Source organism: Tetrao urogallus (genome assembly GCF_951394365.1).
Source record: "Tetrao urogallus genome assembly, chromosome: 7".
Classification (NCBI taxonomy): Eukaryota; Metazoa; Chordata; class Aves; order Galliformes; family Phasianidae; genus Tetrao; species Tetrao urogallus.
In genome coordinates, this window is record NC_136820.1 from 51,118,771 (window position 1) to 51,136,949 (window position 18,179).

At 62.3% G+C, this 18,179-nt stretch overlaps 3 protein-coding genes across 3 annotated transcripts; 2 read left to right on the plus strand and 1 right to left on the minus strand.

Moving 5' to 3' along the window:
- Positions 1-40: 40 nt before the first annotated feature.
- LOC306948530 (zinc finger protein 783-like) lies at positions 41-7,242 on the minus strand (the record flags this gene model as incomplete). Its single annotated transcript, XM_079538169.1, has 6 exons — positions 41-945; positions 2,226-2,354; positions 2,596-2,709; positions 4,362-4,488; positions 6,705-7,103; positions 7,219-7,242. 6 exons carry the CDS (start codon positions 7,240-7,242, stop codon positions 41-43), a joined length of 1,698 nt encoding a protein of 565 aa, XP_079394295.1.
- Positions 7,243-8,890: 1,648 nt separating this feature from the next.
- On the plus strand, positions 8,891-10,717 carry LOC306948617 (tigger transposable element-derived protein 3-like; the record flags this gene model as incomplete). Its single annotated transcript, XM_079538270.1, has 2 exons — positions 8,891-8,924; positions 9,030-10,717. The coding sequence occupies 2 exons, from the start codon at positions 8,891-8,893 to the stop codon at positions 10,715-10,717; spliced, it is 1,722 nt and encodes a 573-aa protein (XP_079394396.1).
- Positions 10,718-13,784: 3,067 nt separating this feature from the next.
- On the plus strand, positions 13,785-17,206 carry LOC306948531 (uncharacterized protein; the record flags this gene model as incomplete). The annotated part of the gene is made up of 3 exons (XM_079538170.1): positions 13,785-14,322; positions 15,425-15,628; positions 16,185-17,206. The coding sequence occupies 3 exons, from the start codon at positions 13,785-13,787 to the stop codon at positions 17,204-17,206; spliced, it is 1,764 nt and encodes a 587-aa protein (XP_079394296.1).
- Positions 17,207-18,179: the final 973 nt, after the last annotated feature.

Below are 18,179 nucleotides of genomic sequence, written 5' to 3' on the forward strand. Positions count from 1 at the left end.
GTTCCGTCACTGCGAGCCCTTCCGCCCCGGCCGCCCGTCGCTACTGCTTGGTTTCCGTCTTCAAACAGAAGAGGCTGGTTTGAGTGGCCGACTCCAGGTTGTGCTGCAGGGCCTCCTCCATGGGCCGGGGGTTGCGGGAGTGGATTTTCTGGTGGCAATTCAGCGACTCCTTGTAGCGGAAGTGCTTCCCGCACACGGGGCATTGGTACGGGGTCTCCCCGGTGTGGACGCGCCAGTGCTTGAGCAGGTGGTCCCTGCGGATGAAGCTCTTCCCGCACTCGGTGCACTGGTACGGCCGCTCCCCCGTGTGGATGCGCTGGTGGCGGATGGCCTTGGAGAGGTCCCGGAAGTCCTTCCCGCAGTAGGTGCAGGTCAGCGGCCCGTCGCCCTTCCCCGTATGGAGCTTCTGGTGCAGGATGAGGCTCACCTCCAGGCTGAAGCTCTCTTTGCACTGCGAGCAGGTGTAGGGCCTTTCCACCATGTTGTTTGGCCTGACGAAGCCGTACTTGAAACCGGAGCCCTTCTCTGAATTGGCGCGCTTGGACGGTCTGGAGCGTTGGCCCTTGGCGGAGGATTTGGATTTCTGCCTGAAGCTTTCCCCGGCTTCCAGGGAAGTGCAGGCCTCCTCGTCCACGTGCGCTCTCTGATGGGCTGCAAAGAGCTCCTTGTCCAGGAAGCTCTGCCCGCACTCGCAGCAGATGTACGGCCCCTCCTCTGCGGCCATTTCCTCGGGAGCTTCCTTCTTTGACAGTTCCCTCCCGCGGCGCGAGGAGCGCCTCAGCCCGTTGCCCGCTGCGCCTCTCTGCTGCGGCCCCGACCCGCTCCGATTCTTGCTGCTCGGCTTTAACTCTTCCTCCGGGTTGGAGAAAACATCATCCCACTTTCCCGCTAACGAGGCAGGAAGCTCAAGGCTGTCGGGGCTTTCCTCCTCGCACTGCTGCGCATCTGACAGAGCAGAGACACTCGTGTCATTTCTCTGAGATAAGAACAGCCTCATCATTTAGACTGCAGTTCTTTTGGGGCAGAGGGGATCTCTTGCTTTGCACACTCGAGACGGAACCTGGCATGACAGGGCTGCAAGTCCCAACTGGGAGCTAAGCAGTACTGCAATACAAACACAGCCAAAGTATTTTGACTTCTTGGGAAAGCTCAGACAGCGTGAAGGTGAGACCTCTCTGTACAGCCAGACAAAGGGGAGGAGTGGGTTTCTCAGTTGGAGATGAACCAGACCACGTCAGCATGTGGCATAAAGACAAAAAAGATAGAGGGAAGGGGAATAAAACCTCTTTTCTTTTGGGGCTTGTACAGTGTTTAGACCCGGGGCTGATTGATCTCCCCAGGTTACTCAGAGCTCCTGCCAATGGCCCCAGCGATCAGGATGAAAAGAGCACAGAGGATGTGGGGCTATAGGAAAGGGGTCTGAAAAAACCACGGGGTTTTGCAGTGCACAAAGATGAAGGCGTGCCCACGTTTGTGTGCACAGAGCAGAGCGACCGCTCGGCATTCCCCATCACGGCGCTCTCCATTTGCTCGTCGCTTTGCCAAACACCTCAACATGCAGCTTGCAAACAGGCTGACTGGTTTGTACCAGGCTGAAATTTAAGAAAAGCATCAGCTGCAGCAGCTCAGCTGCTTGTGAGAACAAGGCCAGGAAACCAAAGCCACGTCCCAGCAGGGTGCGCTTCCCCAAGCGGCTTCTGTGCCCCCATGCTTCAAAGCAGGGATGTGGAGGGACAGGCAGTGACAAGGACATGCCTTGTGATGCACCACAAAAAAGCCTCGCATTTGGCTGACAAATAAAAGCTGTGAAAAATATCACTTTACCCATTAGTGGAAAAGACTTGTAAGAACATTGCTGCTAAAGCCATTGAAGCTTGCCCGCTCGTTGCACGCTCCAGGCCCTCTCCACTTCCTAGCTGGCCAAACATGCTACCTCACTGAGCGAGCCAACGCTGTGCAGGTGCCCTGCACCCCCAGCCAGCCCACAGCTGCTTTTACAGCCTGCTGCTCGTGTACCGGAGCTCCTTCTGCATGTGTGTCATCCATCTGCCACGGCTGTCATCCAGCTCCCGTGCTGAGCCTGAGGCAAGCCTGGCACAGACTGCAATGACGGCAGGGCCTCCTGCAGGGACAGCCCCAGCCAGAGCCAGGAGCCTGAGAGCATCTCTAGCCGCCCCTCTGCCACTCTGTGCAGCACTCAGTGAAGCTCTGTGCTTCTAACTCACATGTATTGGGAGCCTCCATGCTCTCTTCTTCTTCCTCTTCTTCTTCTTCTTCAGAACCGTAGTGACTTTCAGCCAGGGTATCTTCGTATTTACTCCACGAGTTGTCATCGGGACCGGGGAAGAAAAACTCTGTGCACAGGAGGAAGAATAACCTGAGTTTATGCTCACACTTTCCAGGTGCTTTATAGAGGGTTTCAGGACAGATGACAGCAGCAGCGAGGAGCTGGCTAGGAGAGCAAAGCCACTCCTGAGCTCACGGACAGTGCTGGCAACACTCATCAGCAGAAGCAGGAGGAAGAGCTCAAGCAGACTGTAGGAGCCGCATCTGCTTTCCATCACCCCACTGCAACCCAGGAACTTCACGTCTCACCGGTGCTGGGATCCGTAGGGGTTTCTCCTCCCTCAGAGTCATCCTGGTCCTCAGCGTTGGGATCCTCTCCTTGCTCAATCCGTGACAGGAGGTCAGGTTTCGAAATCGCGGTATCTGTATGTTAAAAAAAAGAAAAGGAAAGAAAAGAAGAAGAAGAAAAAATAAAATCAGAACGTTTCCTTTGTCCTTTCAGGGCAGAGAACCTTAAACCTTCACCCACCGACCTTCCTTCACTGCTGGGGAGGACGGGTAATGGAAAGAGACTTGAGAAGATGCTCTCACATGCCTGCACCGCTCACCTTGTCTGGGCCCTGGGACAGTGAGCGGGCTGCAGGAGCACGCTCTGCTCGGGTGAGGAGCACCTCCCAGCCTGCAGCGCGAGGAGCAGAACAAGAAAATGCATCTGTGCTTACCTTCAGGCCTCCTCTCTTCTCCTCTGTGCTAAAGTCCGCGGATCCATTGCAATGGCAGCTTCAGCTTGGGGTCAGAACCAGAGCTGTCAGCCAGCGGCAGCAGCGGAGGTGCCCTCCCCACACGGTTCCCTCCAGCCCCGGATTGCCACAGCCAGAACCGTTCCTTCCTACTCGTCCGAGTCACAGGCTGCTTGTGGATTTTGGTGGGGGAAATGGGAAAATTAAAATTTCCCCTAGCATGGAGAGCGGAAACTTAATTTTGAAACAATAAGCGTGAGCCTCTGGTATTAATTTCCACCACTGCTCTGCTGGATCCATAGCCTTAACGAGGACCTAGCCTTCAACCCAATTAATCAAAACAAAAGGGAACCTTCAGATGAAGCACAGATACATTTTTCTAAGCTCCAGGCTCAGACCCACGGATCTCTTCCAGTAGGACTTTTACATTCCTGCACCTTCACAACAGGACTGTTGTTTTACAAGGGAGAATGGGGGCAGTTTTTATCCTTTGCCTTTTTCTCTTCTACACAGGGACTGTCCAAAAAATATTTATATTAAAAAAAAAAATAAAAACAATGTTGGAAAGACATGGATTGTGCAGAACTGGAGGGCAGGATGGTTGTCTGCCAGGGATGTCTGCGCTCCCACAGGGGTGTCCAGCCAAGGCAGCACTTCTCAAAATACACAGAGGAGGCCTGAAGCCGTCGTGAGGTGCAGCACAGACCCACAGTCGGGACTGGAAGGAGCCAGCAGGGCACATTTGTGCAGCGTGGAACAATCTGCCCCGAGCCATCAGAAGTGGAGCAGAAGGCTGAGACCTGCAGGAGCAGATGCTGCAACAGTGTGCACAAGAAGTGTTCTCCAGCACCAGGCTGGGGGTGAGGCAGAGCACCAAGGCAGACAAACTGTGCTCTCCTTCCCTAGTAAGCATTCTGCTGATGGAAGGGCAGATCTACAGACAAGGCTGGGAAGAACTGCTGGCACTCATCCGAAGCAGCAGCGAGCCGAGGCGCCCAGCGCAGCACGTCTGTGGACCTCTGCATCACCACGAAGCTCCCTTTTTGTCCAGAGCCTGTAAATCTCTCATTTCCCTCGTCCTCATAACCCAGGTCCTCTCATGGCTCCAGCTGGATGGCCAGAGACCATCAGAAAGGCAGAGTCGCTGCACTGCTCAAGACATCCATCCACTGCACAACTAACACAGCGAGGAGCAAAGCGCTGACTGCTACTGAAAGTCAGCATAAGAGCTGGCCAGACTTCTCACCACCCACCCTCCCGGATCCACCAGGCACAGCCTGGCCCCGGAGGAGCCGTGATGCCAAAAGCACAGGGGGAGCCCCAGCCAGCCTTTACCCATCGAGATCACGGCCTCGTAGTTGCCCTTCATGATATGCCTGTAAAGCTCTTTCTGCCACTCGTTCAAGTTCTTCCACTCGTCCTCCGAGAAGCTAAATGAGGTGTCGTTAAACGCCATGGGGACCTGCAATTAGAAGCACCACATATTCAGCTGTTTTCATGGAAAAGCTCAGGTGAGAAAGGACTCTAAAGAGCATCAAATTCCACCCACCCTGCCGTGGGCTGGCTGTCCCACAGCTCGGGCTGCCTGGGGCCCAGCCATGGCCTTGGGCACCTCCAGGGGTGGGCACCACAGCTCTGGGCAGTGCCAGCACCTCATCACCGCTGGGTAAAGAATCCCTGCCTACCATCCCACCTAAATCACCTCTCTTTTAGTTTAAAGCCGTTCCCCCCTTGTCCTGTAGCGATCTGCCCCTACAAGAAGTCTCTTTTCCTCCCATTTATAAGCTCCATTACGAACAGAAAGTCCACAACGAGGTCTCCCTGGAGCCTTTTTATCCCTCTAAGCTGAACACCCCAAGGCTTCTCAGCCCATCTTCATAGCAGAAGTGCTCCAAGCTCTGAGCATCTTTGTGGCCTCCTCTGGATCCAAGGGCCTCTTGTTGAAAACAGGTAAGGATGTTTTCTCATTCTAACCCCCACACACCTGGCTCAGCTCTCAGCTCGGCTCTGTCAGCTCAGTGAAGGGATATGATGTTTTCCCCCGCCACCTGCCTAAGCCTTGCCCCCCTGTTCAATCTCCCCACGCTTCAGACAATGGATTTTGCACATCATACACCACAATTCCTGCTCAATTTTGGACACAATTCTGCTCCAGCCTCCTCTGAACAAGAACTGGGAGTGCACGTGCAAATATAGGCAGGGATGTGGGGACGACCCACATTGTGTCCCTCTGCCTGACCCAAACAGCAACCCACCCGCGTGCTGGGTCAAGCACCAGCTGCACATGCACAGGGGTGTGCAGCCACACTGAAGGACCTGTGCTGGTGTTCCCAACCAGCAGATGAGCTGCATGCTCATCATCCACAGTGGCTGGGGCCTGGAGCAACTGCCTTACAGGGAAAGGCTGAGATCCCTGGCGCTTTTCAGCCTGGAGAAGAGAAGGCTGAGAGGGGATCTCATCAGTGCATATAAGTGTTTAACGGGTAAGGGGAACGAGGCCAGGATTTTTTCAGCAGTGCTCAGCAACACAACAAGAGGCAATGGGCATAAATGGGAACATAGACACATATCTCTGCCTGATCGTGAGGAAGAGTTTCTATAGTTTGAGGGTGGCAGAGCTCTGGCACAGGATGCCCAGACAGGTGGCGGAATCTCCTCTGGAGATACTCAAAACCCTCTGGACACTTCCCCATGCACCCTGCTCTGGGCACCTGCATTACAGGTGGATTGGACTGGGGGAGCTGCAGAGGCCTCTTTCAAGTCCTACAGTTTTGGGAATCTGCATTAGAGAATCACAGAATCACAAGGTTGGAAACGACCTGCAAGATCATCCGGTCCAAGCGTCCTCCCATCACCACCGCCACCACAAGCACTGCACCAGATCTCGCAGCTCCTCATCCAGACACCTTTTGAACACTGCCAGGGATGGCAACTCCACCACCTCCCTGTGCAGCCATTCCAGTGCCTGATCACTCCTTGAGAGAAAAAGTTCTTCCTCATGTCCAACCTAAACCTCCTCTGGTACAACTTGCGGCCGAAGCACAAGCTCTGTATCACAATACAGAATCACTGAGGTTGAAAAAAAGACCTCTGGGATCCTCAAGTCCAACTCCAGCTCTTCACTACCACACTCACCAATCCACATCCCTCAATGTCACAATGTCACATCCTCACAGTTCTTGAACACCCTCAAGGACGATTACACCCTCCCTCCCCCTCCCCCCCCACTCCCTGGGCAGCTGTGCCAGAGCCCAACTGCTCTTCTGAGAAGAAATGGTTCCTAATACCCAACCTGATCCTTCCCTGGCACAACATGACAGAATCACAGAATGGCTTGCGTTGCAAAGGAGCACGATGCTCATCCAACTCCAACTCCCTGCTGTGTGCAGGTCGCCAACCAGCAGCCCAGGCTGCCCAGAGCCACATCCAGCCTGGCCTTGAGTGCCTGCAGGGATGGGGCATCCACAGCCTCCTTGGGCAACCTGTGCCAGTGCCTCACCACCCTCTGGCTGAAAAACTTCCTCCTCATATCTAGCCACGAGCAGCCATGGTGCGATGCCATCACCTCTCATCCTATCGGGAGCAGAGGCTGACCCCACCTTGCCACCACCTCACAGAGGTGAGATGAGGTCTCTGACACAGCCCAGAGGTCTCTGACATGGCTCATGGCCCCGTTACCTTGGGGACCTCCCCCTTGGCCCCAGGGGGCAGCCGCAGGATCCAGAAGTTCCTGTTCTTCAGCAGGTTCTCCATGTTCTCCAGCCTCTTCTGCAGCTGCCCGTACTCCTGGATGAGGGTGCCCAGGGCCGTCCATTTGCTCTCCAGCTGGTTGCCGAACTCCACAGCCGTCCTCTCGCAGCCGATCAGTTTGCTCTCGGCCATCCTCATCCTGCCTTCCAGGTTCATCAGCTGGGCCGCCTGCGCCTCCACCTTCCTGTCCACGGCCTGCACCTCCGTCACCAGCGTCACCGAGATCTCGGCGGCGGGCAGCTCGGCCTCCCCGCCGGGCCCTTCTTCGGGGGCGGCCAAGGGCTGTTCCAGGGACAGCTCCTGGGGTTCCATGGCCCACTCCAGGTCCTGGGGACGGACGGACACACGGCCGTGGGCAGACGGGCCGGGCCCGCAGGACGGCTCCGCGGGAAGCGGGGAGGGCGGAGGAGAGCGGGCGCGGAGCGGGGCGGGAAACGCTTACCTGAGCGGGGGCCCACTCGGCCATAGCCCTGCGAGAGCGGAGGAGCGGAGTGGAGGAGCGGAGCGGAGCGGAGCGGGGCCGGGTGGAGCCGGGCGGGGCGGGGAGGGGCGGGGCGGCGGCGGCGGCGGTGCGGGCCCGGCGCCTCTCAGCAGCGGCGGAGCAGAGCGGCCATGGCGCGAGCGCGGTGCATGCTGGGAGAGGCGGGGTGGGGCCGCGGCGACACCTGGCGGCCGGGAGGAGTCGGTGCGTGATGGCGCCGTGCGACGGCGCGGCGGTGCGACAGAGCGAGGCTGTGACGGCGCGACAGTGCGACAGCCTGAGCCGCTACGGCGCGACAGCCTGAGCGACAGCGGTGTGACGGCGTGACAGCCTGAGCCGCGACAGTGCGACAGTGCGTCAGTGTGACAGCCTGAGCCGCAACGGTGCGACAGTGTGACAGCGCGTCATTGCAATGGCCTGAGTTGCAACAGTGCGGCACCGTGCCAGCGTGACAGCCTGAGCTGCAACAGTGTGACAATGCAACCCTGCAGCAGCCTGAGCCACGATGGCGTGACAGCATAACACTGCAACGCTGTGACAGCCCGAGCTGCAATAGTGCAACTGTGTGACAGAGCAACAGTGCAACAGCATGAGCTGCAGCCGTGCTACGGTGCAGCAATGCAGTCTGAGCTGCAACAGTGAGACGGTGCAACAGCACAACAGCACAACATTCTGCAATGCAACACTGCAGCACTGCAACAGTGCAGTAGCAAAACAGCCTGTTCTGCAACACTGCAACTCTGCAAGAGTGTAAGAGTCCCCGCTAAAACTGTGCAACAGCGCAACAGCACAACTGCCTGTTCTTCAACAGTGCAAGTGTGCAGCAGCTTATGTTGCAACAGAGCAGCCAGCGCTGCAACATTGCAACATCTGGTGCTGCAACTGTGCATCCAGCAGTGCAGCATGTAGCACTGCAACACACAGCATCACATCACTGCGCCCACTGCTGCAACGCTGCAATGCCACAACGCTCAGTGCATTGAGCACAGCGATGCTGGACCTGGTGCTCTTCGTTCTGCAGCCATGCATCCAGCACTGCAGCTCCGTGCCCAGTACTGCAGAACTGCTCTCACCTTGCCCAGTGCCGTGCTGTGCCCACTGCACTGCTGTGACATCATCTCACATGGCTCTGTTGTCATCACACATTGCTGGGATGTCTTCTCACAGCACTGCCTCCATGTCAGCCCGACACCACGGTGTCATTCCACACTGCTGGGTCACACACGCTGTTCTGATGTCATCCTACGTGGCTGCGAAGCAAGCTTGCACCACTCTGATGTCACTGCACGCTGCTGATGTCGTCCCGCACCGCTACAGTGTGACTTCCCACCGCTGTGATGTCACCTCACATCGCAGATGTCACTCGCACCACTCTGTTGTCACCACGCCATGATGACGTCACATCTGACGTCACAGCACATCACTGACATCGCTCCGCGCGCTCTCCCGCTCCCCGGGGCTTTCCCCGCCTCTGATTGGCCGCCCCGCAGCCAATCCTCGCGCGGAACCCTACGGCGGCGGCCCAATGGCATGGCAGGAGAGGAGACGGGGCGGTGGGCGGGGCTAAGTGCGCGCTCCCGGCGCCGGCAGCCGGGGTCGCGCGGTGCGGTGCGGTGCGGTGCGGTGCGGCCCCATGAAGGAGGAGCGCGAGCAGCTGGGCACCATCGGTAAGGCCCGGGCCGACCGGGGATCACCAACCCGAGCCCTCGGGATGAGGGCATTGTGCCAAACTGGAAAGGTTTGGCCTCAAAAACGTTCCCGTGTCTCTGCAGGGCGCTGGCTGCAGAAGGACGGGCGGAGGGAGGAACCCAGCGCCGTGCCGGCGTGGGAGCGGCGCTGCGGCGGCCACGGGCCGGGCCCCGGTGCGGGCGATGCGGGGCTGAGCCTCACCGAGAGCGCCGGGACCCAGCCGGCGTCCGAGTGCTCCGAGTGCGGCCTCGGCGCCACGCGGAGGACCGGGGCGGGGCCGCGGGCCGCGGCTGGGCCGCGGCCCGGCACGGGGCAGCAGCCGGCGCGCAGCACGGCTGTGAGCTGCCCGGTCCCGTGCGGTGCCTGCGGCCGAGGCCCGGCCCCGGAGCCCTCGGCGCCCCGCAAGGAGCGCAAGGAGCTGTCGCTGACGGAGAAGGTGCGCGTGCTGGAGATGCTGGAAGGCCCCAAGGTGTCCCAGAGCGAGCTGGCCAAGCGCTTCGGAGTGTCACAGCCGCAGATCTGCCGCATCATTAAGAACAAGGAGAGGATCCTGAGTGAGTGGCAGTGCAACGGCAACCCCGAGCGCAAGCGCAAGAGGGAGGGCAAGGAGGGAGCGGTGGAGGCTGCTCTGCTGCGGTGGGTGCAGGGCGCCCGCGCCGCCGAGCTGCCCATCAGCAGCGCGCTGCTGCAGCTGAAGGCCAAGCACCTGGCTGAGGCGCTGGGCACGCCGGGCTTCGAGCCCAGCGGCAGCTGGCTGGCACGCTTCAAGCTGCGCCACAACGTCGCCCTCGAGAAGCTGACGCTGGCGCAGGACGGTGGGGCCGAGCACCAGAGCTTGCTGCCCGAGCTGCTGCACAGCTACGCGCCCTCGGAGGTGTACAGCTGTGGGGAGACTGAGGTCCAGCTGAGAGCCGACGGCGAGAGGCTGACGCTGCTGCTCTGCACCAACGCTGACGGCTCGGAGAAGGCGGCGCTGCGGGCGGTGGGGCGCGCGGCCCGTCCCCTGTGCCTGCGCGGCATCAACCTGCGGAGCATGCCGTGGAGTTACCGCGGTGGCGGCCGCCTGAGCGCCACGCTGTTTGCGGAGTGGCTGCAGGACTTCAATGAGGAGATGCAGCGCAAGGGAAAGAGCGTCCTGCTGCTCGTCGAGGAGCGCGAGGAGCACCCCTACCTCCAGCTGTCCAACGTCCAGATGGTCTTCATTCCTCCTGCGGCCGTGCTGGCGCAGCCCCTGCACCGTGGCATCGCCAGGGACCTGAAGGGCCACTACCGGCGCCGGCTGCTGACCCAGATCCCAGCGGCACGTGGCTCGGAGCCGCCCACCCTGCTGGATGCCCTGCACATGCTGGCACAAGCGTGGGGTGACGTGCGCCCGGGCCTCATCACCAGCTGCTTCCGTGCCGCCAGCTTCAGCCCCAATAGCTGCCCTGATGCGCTGCTGGCACCCGTCTGGCTCGGCCAGGAGGAGCTGGAGAGCTTTGGGTTGATGGATGAGGGGCTGGAGCGCCTTGCGGATGCTGACACGGCCGAGGCAGAGGACTGGGACAGGGGTATGGAGGAGGGCGAGGACTCTGGGGAGCCAGTGGCAGTGCAGCCATGCCCCTCAGAGCCTGAGGTGTGGGACAGCCTGGCCACGCTGCGGCGGTTCCTGGAGTGCCGAGCCACCTCACCGGACCTCTTGCAGACGTTCTACACGCTGCAGGACGCTGTACACACAGTGTCAGCGGGGGCAGAGCCAGCACTGCTCGGGGACAGCCATCCCAAGCAGTGAGTGGGGTGGTGGCATCGGTCGGTGTCTCATCACGAGCAGAGCTTCTGCCAGCAGCAGCCATCGCCACTGTGGAGCTGCGCTGTGTATGATGGGAGTGGGAGGGGGGGCAGGGGGTAATGTCGCTGTGCTCGCTGGACCCAGCAAAGAAGCAGGGAGCTCCAGAGGTTGGCAAGGGGCACATTAAAATTGAGCAAGTCAGCAAAGCACAGAGCGCTGGTGATTGTTGTCATTTACCGTCGTTTAGCACAGCAATTAACAGAGGCACTGCATGCCTCCAGGCTGGGGTTTTGCTGCTGACAGCAGTGGTGCCACCCTGATTGTCCCATTGTTCTGTCGTGGGTTGGGGACAGACCCAACCGGTGGAACCCATGAGTGCCCTGGGAGCCCCCAGCACAGCCCCCCCGATGTGTGCAGGACCCCTCAGCCTAACGCACCTCTGGGGGTACCTTGTCGTCAGCACTGTCATCCTCTACAGCACTGTGTCCCCAGGTTGGGAAGGGACATGGGGGGGACATCCCCCAATTTGTGTGTATTGGGCTGGGGACAAGGCTGTCCCTACAGCTTGCAAAGGTGCCTCGTGCCCGCTCCTGCCGGAGATTGGAGCCCCCTCCTCCACACAGGAGAATCTCTGCTGACACCCGGGGTCAGTCTGATGCTACAGAGAGCACCAGGGCAAAACAGGAACGTGTTGGGTTGTTGCCCCCTCAAAGGCAATGAGGCACAGGGGACTGTTGGTGGTTCATGGGGTGTTTTGGGCAGGGAGTGCTCGCTGGAACACAGCTGGGGTGGGACACGTGGAAGGTGCTCATGAGGTGCCCAGGGCGGGGGCACTTCGGGATGCGGCGATTGGGGGGGGTGGGCAACGGGCCTGGAGGAGGGGGGTCAGTGCACCCAAAGGGGCGCTGGGGGGAGCCAAGGGCAGCTCGGGTGGGGGGACAGGATGGACTTACCAGGGTGCACGGAGTGAGGGGAGGGCACCCGTCGTGAGTCTGCCCGGCGGAGGGCACCGCACGGGGGTGTAAGCGAGCGGCACGGAGGTGCGAGGAACGCCCCGGGGGTGCGCGGGGAGGGGAGCGTGGAGGAGAGCGGAGAGCGGGCGGAGCCGGGATCCAGGGAGCCGCACGGCGGAGCCCGCAGCTCCCGCAGCTCCCGCAGCTCCCGCAGCTCCCGCAGCTCCCGCAGCTCCCGCAGCTCCCGCAGCTCCCGCAGCTCCCGCAGCTCCCGCAGCTCCCGCAGCTCCCGCAGCTCCCGCAGCTCCCGCAGCTCCCGCAGCTCCCGCAGCCCAGCGCCGCCCCCGGGCCCCGCCCCCCGCCCCGCGCAGCGCTACGCGGCGTCGTTCCGCGGCGCCGCCCGTAGGGGGCGCCCACAGGCCGAGGCGCGCAGCCCCGCGCCGCGCCGCGCCGCTCGGAGGCGGAGGAAATGAAGGCGAGTTCCGCCGAGGCGGGAGCCATTACCCGCCGCCAGCGGAGCTGAGCCCGCCGAGCCCGGCTCCGCCGCTCCCCCCGCCGCTCCCGGCCCGGCACAGGTAGGCGCCGCCGCCCCGCCCCGCGGCTGGGGGCAGGTCGGCCTCGGGCCGGGCCCGGCGTCCGCCCGGAGCGGGGGGTGGGGGCTCGAGGGCGCGCTCCGTTCCCGGCCCCTTTGTCCCCGGTGCCCGGCGGCGGGCGCGAACAAAAGGCGGCCGGAGAGGGGCAGGGCGCGGGGTGGCCCTTCGGGCGGCGGCCCCCCGGAGGGGCGCGAGGCCTCGGCCGGGCCCCGCGGCGCCGCGGCCCTGCGGCGCGGCTGCGAGCCGCCCGTCGCGGCCGAGGCCTCTGCCTGCCCCGCCGTGCCGCGAGGATGCTCCGTGCCCGAGGCCTCCGCTCGTCCCCCCCGCGGTCCGGAGCCGCTCCCCGGGGCCGCGCCGTGCCGGAGCCGCTCGCCGCGGTTTCCCGGTTTCTCCGTCGCCGCCGGGCGCTCGGGCCGGCCGTGCTTTTCCCCGTGGCCGTGAGGCGCCGCTCGCCCTGCCCGAGCCCTGCGGCCCCGCGGCCCTTCCGCTCGCCGTCTTGCCCGAGGTCTTTGCCGTGGCCTCGAGGCGCTCGTCGCGGCGCAGGCTTTACCCCGGGCCGTCACCTCCGTGCCCCGAGGTGCCCGCTGTGTCCGAGGCCTTCGCTGCCGTCTTTGCCGCGGCCGTGAGCTGTTTGCCGTGGGTCGAGGGCTTCGCCGTGGCTCCCAGGCTCTCCTGCTGGAGCCGAGGGGTTCTCCGTGGCCCCGAGGTCCTCACCTGGAGCCTGAGGTGCAGAACCCGGCGGTGTTCTGCTCGCTCTCTCCTTCCCAATGGGAGACGACTGAAAAAACTGAGCTTTAAGGTTCTTGCCGTGGCTGAGATCCCTGCCAAGGTCTTCGCCGCAGCCTTGAGATGCTCAGCGCAGCCAGAGCCTTTGCCGTGGCCCAACGCCTGCACCATGGCCGAGGTCTTTGCTGTGGCCTTGAAGCCTTGATGCTTTGGCTGTGGCTGCGGCCGTCACCAGGTCCTGGCTGCGGACCTGAGGTGCTGCACGTGGCCAAAGCTCTCACTGCGGCCCAGAAGCAGCCGCTGTGGTGCTGAAGTTGTCGCTGTGGCTCCTGCTGTGGCCCCGTGCTCTCACAAAGCTGTCTGCTGGGGCACTGAGTGTGCAGCTAGAGCTGCTCCCCGTGGCCCTGAGCTGCTCCTCATTGCCCTCCGTGTGGCACTGATGCCTCCCCGTGGCCTCGAGGCTCTCCCCGTTGCCCTGTGCGTGGCCCCGAGGCACTCACCGTGGCCCTGAGGTGCTCGCTGTGGGACCGCAGCCCACGTCACTGTGACCGTGACCCCCTCCGTGCCCCCCGGTAGCTGGCTGGGGGCCCCGGATAGCTCTGGTTGGAGAGGGCCGGGTCTCCCTCGGTATCCCTGCCTGCCATAGGGGCCCTGTGGGGCGATGCTCTGCCACCACCCACCGCTGCCCTTTCCTTTTCTCCCCTCCCAGGTGCCGGGGCGAGGGGATGAGGTGCCCCCCTGCCGCGTGGTGTGCCGAAGCGGCTCTTTAGATCCTCCCCGGCCCAAGCCTCCCCTGCCATGGATGCCTCGGGGGCCGTTGCTTCGGCTCCCTCCTCCGCGGCTCCCTCGGGCTCCCGCAGCCCCATGTTTCCCCCAGGAGCTGACAGAGAGGAGTGGGGACCGAGGTTCAATTGTGCCCCTTCCACCTCTGCCGCAGCCTCGCAGGCGATGCCAGCATCTGGCCGGAAGAGGAAGGCCAACTTCTCCAATGACGAGACCGAGACGTTGGTCTGGAATGTGGTCCGGCATTTCAGCGCCCTGTATGGGTCAGAAGCCCTTCGGGCTCACCCCGTGCGGCGGAAGCAGCTCTGGACCCAAATCCAAAGCCGTGTCAACTTCCTGGGCTACACCGAGCGCTCCATCGACGACCTCAAGCACAAGTGGCGCGACCTGCGGTTGGACGTCAAGAAGAAGATCACCTCCAAGAAGCACCTGCCCATGAACCGCGCCGGCGGGCCGCTCCACAAGCCGCGCCTCACGCCCCTGGAGAAGATGGTGGCTTCCACCTTCTTGCAGGCCAGTCACGACTCGGAGCCCGAAATCATCCTGGATCCAGGTCAGTCATGCTGGTTGTCTGGGGCCGGGAGAGCTGGGGCAGCAGAGTGCTGTGCTGCAGCCCTGCCTGCGCTCTCAAGTGATGCTGCCCTGGTAATGGCACTCGGCTGCGGTGCCCCAAGCTCCGGGGTCTGCTGAGCAGTTGGATGGTGGAAGGAGACTTGTGGGTTTTGCTCTCCTATGTGGTTTGTGTCGGGATTGCAGGGCTGCAGTCCCGTATCTGAATAGCAAAGCACCGGGGTTGGAAGCTGAGTATGCTGGAATTAAAACCCACCGTGGGAATAACCTGGGATTGACATGAACGCGTCAAGCATTGTGGAGTGGGTACTTGTTGTTAAGTCCAGTGTGCTGCCTGACATTGCTGGATACCGTCTGAAGGCAGCCAGTAGAAGACAGGATAGGATTTTATTCCCCCTGTTCCTTTCAGTGTTAGTGTCCCTCACTTTTAGCTGAAGCCAGAGAGAGTGGGAGCAGCTGCTGCATTACCGTGGTGTTGTGTGAGGCTGGGGCTTCCTGGGCACATTGCACCCTCTGCTATCTGCAGAATACACTGAGTCGTGGTCTCACGTGGGTTCTGCTGTTGGGTGACACTTACTTCCTTCAGATAACCCAGGAGATGCTTGCAGGGACAGTGCTGGGGTTAAGTAGCCAGTGCTGTGGACTGGGCCACCAATGTGCTTGGTCACTGGCCAGGAGGCAAACATCCCCTCCGCCGTTTCATTTCCACCAAGGGGACACGTCTGTGTTCTTTGTACCCTTGAGGACACCAGCAGCTGTTCCTGCTCCTTCCTCTCCTCTTCATCAGGTTCCACAGGAGATGGGTGGGCAGCGTGGCTCTAGTTTCTCTTCTGAAGCAGGCTCGGGCTGTGTCAGAACCAGAACCCCTTCTTAGTGCGGTGCAGAAAAAGTTCTGGGCTTGAGGAAGAGGACCAAGGGGTGCCAGCCCAGTCCTGTGGGCAGGCGATGGCAAGCAGCCACGCAGCTTGTCCCTTTAGGAGGCACTTTGGTGTTAGCAGGTCACCCTCTTGCCCTCGACGCCGTGCCGCGTGAGCTGGCGGTGCCGCTGTCGCCATGACTGAAGCTGGATTCTCTCTGTCCCACAGATCTGTTCTTCCCCGGTGCATCCAAGCAGTCCTTCATGCACCTGCAGCCCGGCGTGAGCCACCCCAGCATTTACATTGACACCAACGGGCAGCCCTCCTCCCTGCCCGACGTGGAGGGCTCCGCTGCGCCTCGGCTGGCGGTGCAGAGCCCCGACCCCTCGGTCATCTGCGAGTACAGCCGAGGGGAAGGGCAGAGCAGCTCGGGTAAGGCTGCGCTGGGGCTTCGTGGGGGGGGAGAGGAGGGCAGCGGTGGCTGTTTGGAGCCTGGGGACCTGGCTGAGGTGGGGAGTGGCCTGCACCAGGAGCGCGGTCCTGGTGTGGAAGAGCCCGGCTCTGAGCCCAGCCCCGTGGGTGCTGCCTCCACGTCTGCACAGCCCAAAAGGCTGTGGGTGCGTGAGCCCAGAGCACGGTTCTGCAAGCACCAGTGCTGTTCAGTGGCAGGAATCATAGAATTGTGTAAGTTGGCATGTAAGGAAGAGACCTTCAAGATTAAATCCAACCACTGTGGTTCTCAACAAAACAACTTCCATGTCCACGGCCCCTGCTCTGTGAGCAGTGTTTGTGCAGCGGATCCAAGGGAGGACGAAGGCTGTGGTGTTCCTTGCAAGCACTGGGCCTGTGGAACCAACAGCTGTGGGTGCCGGGAGGTGTGCAGGAAGGCATGCTGAGGGTCGCACAGAGCGTCAGGAAGGGGTGGGGGCAGCGCTGAACTGATGTGGCAGCGATGTGTGCTCACAGGAGGGTTTCTGTTCGCTTCCAGCCGAGTCGGGAGCGGAGCTGCGGACTCCGGACATGACAGCCATATCCCCATCCCTGCGCAACGAGTCCCTGGTGTCCTACGCGTCCATGTCGGAGGAGGAGGAACGGGAAGGCCGGGAGGTGGAGAGGGGCCACGGCGGGGCGGCGGGGCTGCAGCCCGGACCCGAGGCCCCGATGTCAGCAGAGGAGGACATGAAACTGTCCCGCCAGGCCATGCTGATCCGCCGCTGCAGCTCCCAGGGCTCCGTCACCTCCCTGCCCGAGGACCCTCTCAACCCCGCGGACGCTCACTCGGACTGGGGCCACGACGGTGCGTCCGAGCTGCCCGCCCTGGGCCGCGCCGTCGACTCCTCGCACCCCGAGGAGCAGGCGGGGGGCTCGGGCCCGGAGGCGGGCTCTTTGCCCAGGGTACTGATGGGGCCCGCCTGGGAGAAGCCCCCCGACGAAGATCCCCCTGCTCGCTCCCCGCTGCACGGCGGCGCCCTGACCGAGGAGTCGCTGCCCTCCTCCGCCTCTCCCCCAGGCGACGCCCCGGCCGCCCCCGGCCGCGGCCCGGGCTGCTCCCGCCTGCGGGAGGAGCGCCGGGACAGCTGGAGGACTAACATCCATCACCTGCTGGACCTGGAGGAGCAGTGGGACCAGCTGTACCACCAGGAGCTGGCCATGTGGCAGGAGGAGCGAGCCACGCAGCGCGAGGAGCGCGCCCGGGACCGCGAGCTGCAGTTCCGCCTGCTGGGCGTCCTGACGGACATCCGCGACGAGCTGCGCTACCTGCGCCAGGAGCGGGCCGGCGCCCGCCAGAGCCAGGGGCCGCCTCCGGAGCCCCGGCCGGAGCCCGGCCCGCTCCTCGAGCAGCCCAAAGCCGAGCCCGGCTTCCCCGAGCCGCAGGCGGCGAACGCCGGCTGGGCGGAGACCGCCGCGCCCGGCCGCGGCCCCTTCGGTAACCGGGGCCGCGGCCGTCGCAGGGGCCGACCGCGCGGCTCGGCCTCCAGACACAGACGGCTGTTCCTCGCCAACAGCTAGGGCGGGAGGGTGCCGTCCCGCGAAGGACGTGGTGTGCGTACAGCCCTGCCCGGAGCCGCGGCCGCGCGTTGCTCGCGGGGGCCGGGAGGAGGTCGGTGCCCGCCGTGCCGGCACGAAGGTACGGGGCTGCGGGCGGCCGGCACCGTGCGCGCCTGCCCGCCTGCCCGCGTGTGCGAGCCCAGGCTGGGGGTGCAGCGTCGCGCACGCGAAGCTCGTGCGTGCGCCGTGCCGATGGGGCGCGCGTGCGGCGGCGCATAGTGGAGTAGGATTTTACTACCTTGGGGGGGGTGGGGAAGTGTTAGGAACACTTTTAGTCGCTGGTGGGCGAACATTTTATGCAAATCATTTAATGACCTAATTTGCATATAACCATAAACTTCCTGTTTCAAAAAAAAAAAAAAAAAAAAAAGGCAAAAAGAGGCAAAAAAAAAAAAAAAAAGAAGCCATCACTGCATGTGTTGACTCAGTGTCCCCCATCCCCCACGGTCCAAGCACGGCCCATGCTGGGGTGACAGCGCGGCGTGCTTGTCCCCGCGAGGCTGAACGTGTCACCGCGTGTGGGTGATGGCGCTGCAGTCCTTGCTGGGCGGCGCGGGTCCCTTTTGGGAGACAACAAGCAGCCAAAGGAGTGAGACGGGCACCGGGTTTTATTCCTGGTGCCGGTTTGGAAATGCGGGGGGGGATGCGGGGAGGGGTGGGCTCTGCGCGCAGCCCAATTCTCAGGGCCAAGAGTTCAGCGAGGGGAAGGAAAATGAGAAACGCCGCGTGTCCCTGCGGGGCTGCTCTGCTTCCAGCCCCTGCTCCGGCTCGGGGGACACCGCCACTGTCCTGGGGTGGCTTTGAGCGGGGACCCCACGGGGCCAGGGCGAAGGCGCGGCAGCCCAGCACGAGTTTATTCTGCATTGCACCGTCCATACAAAACGACACCCCAAGCACTGTACAGAGCGGGACGGCACGGGGAGTAAAAATAAGC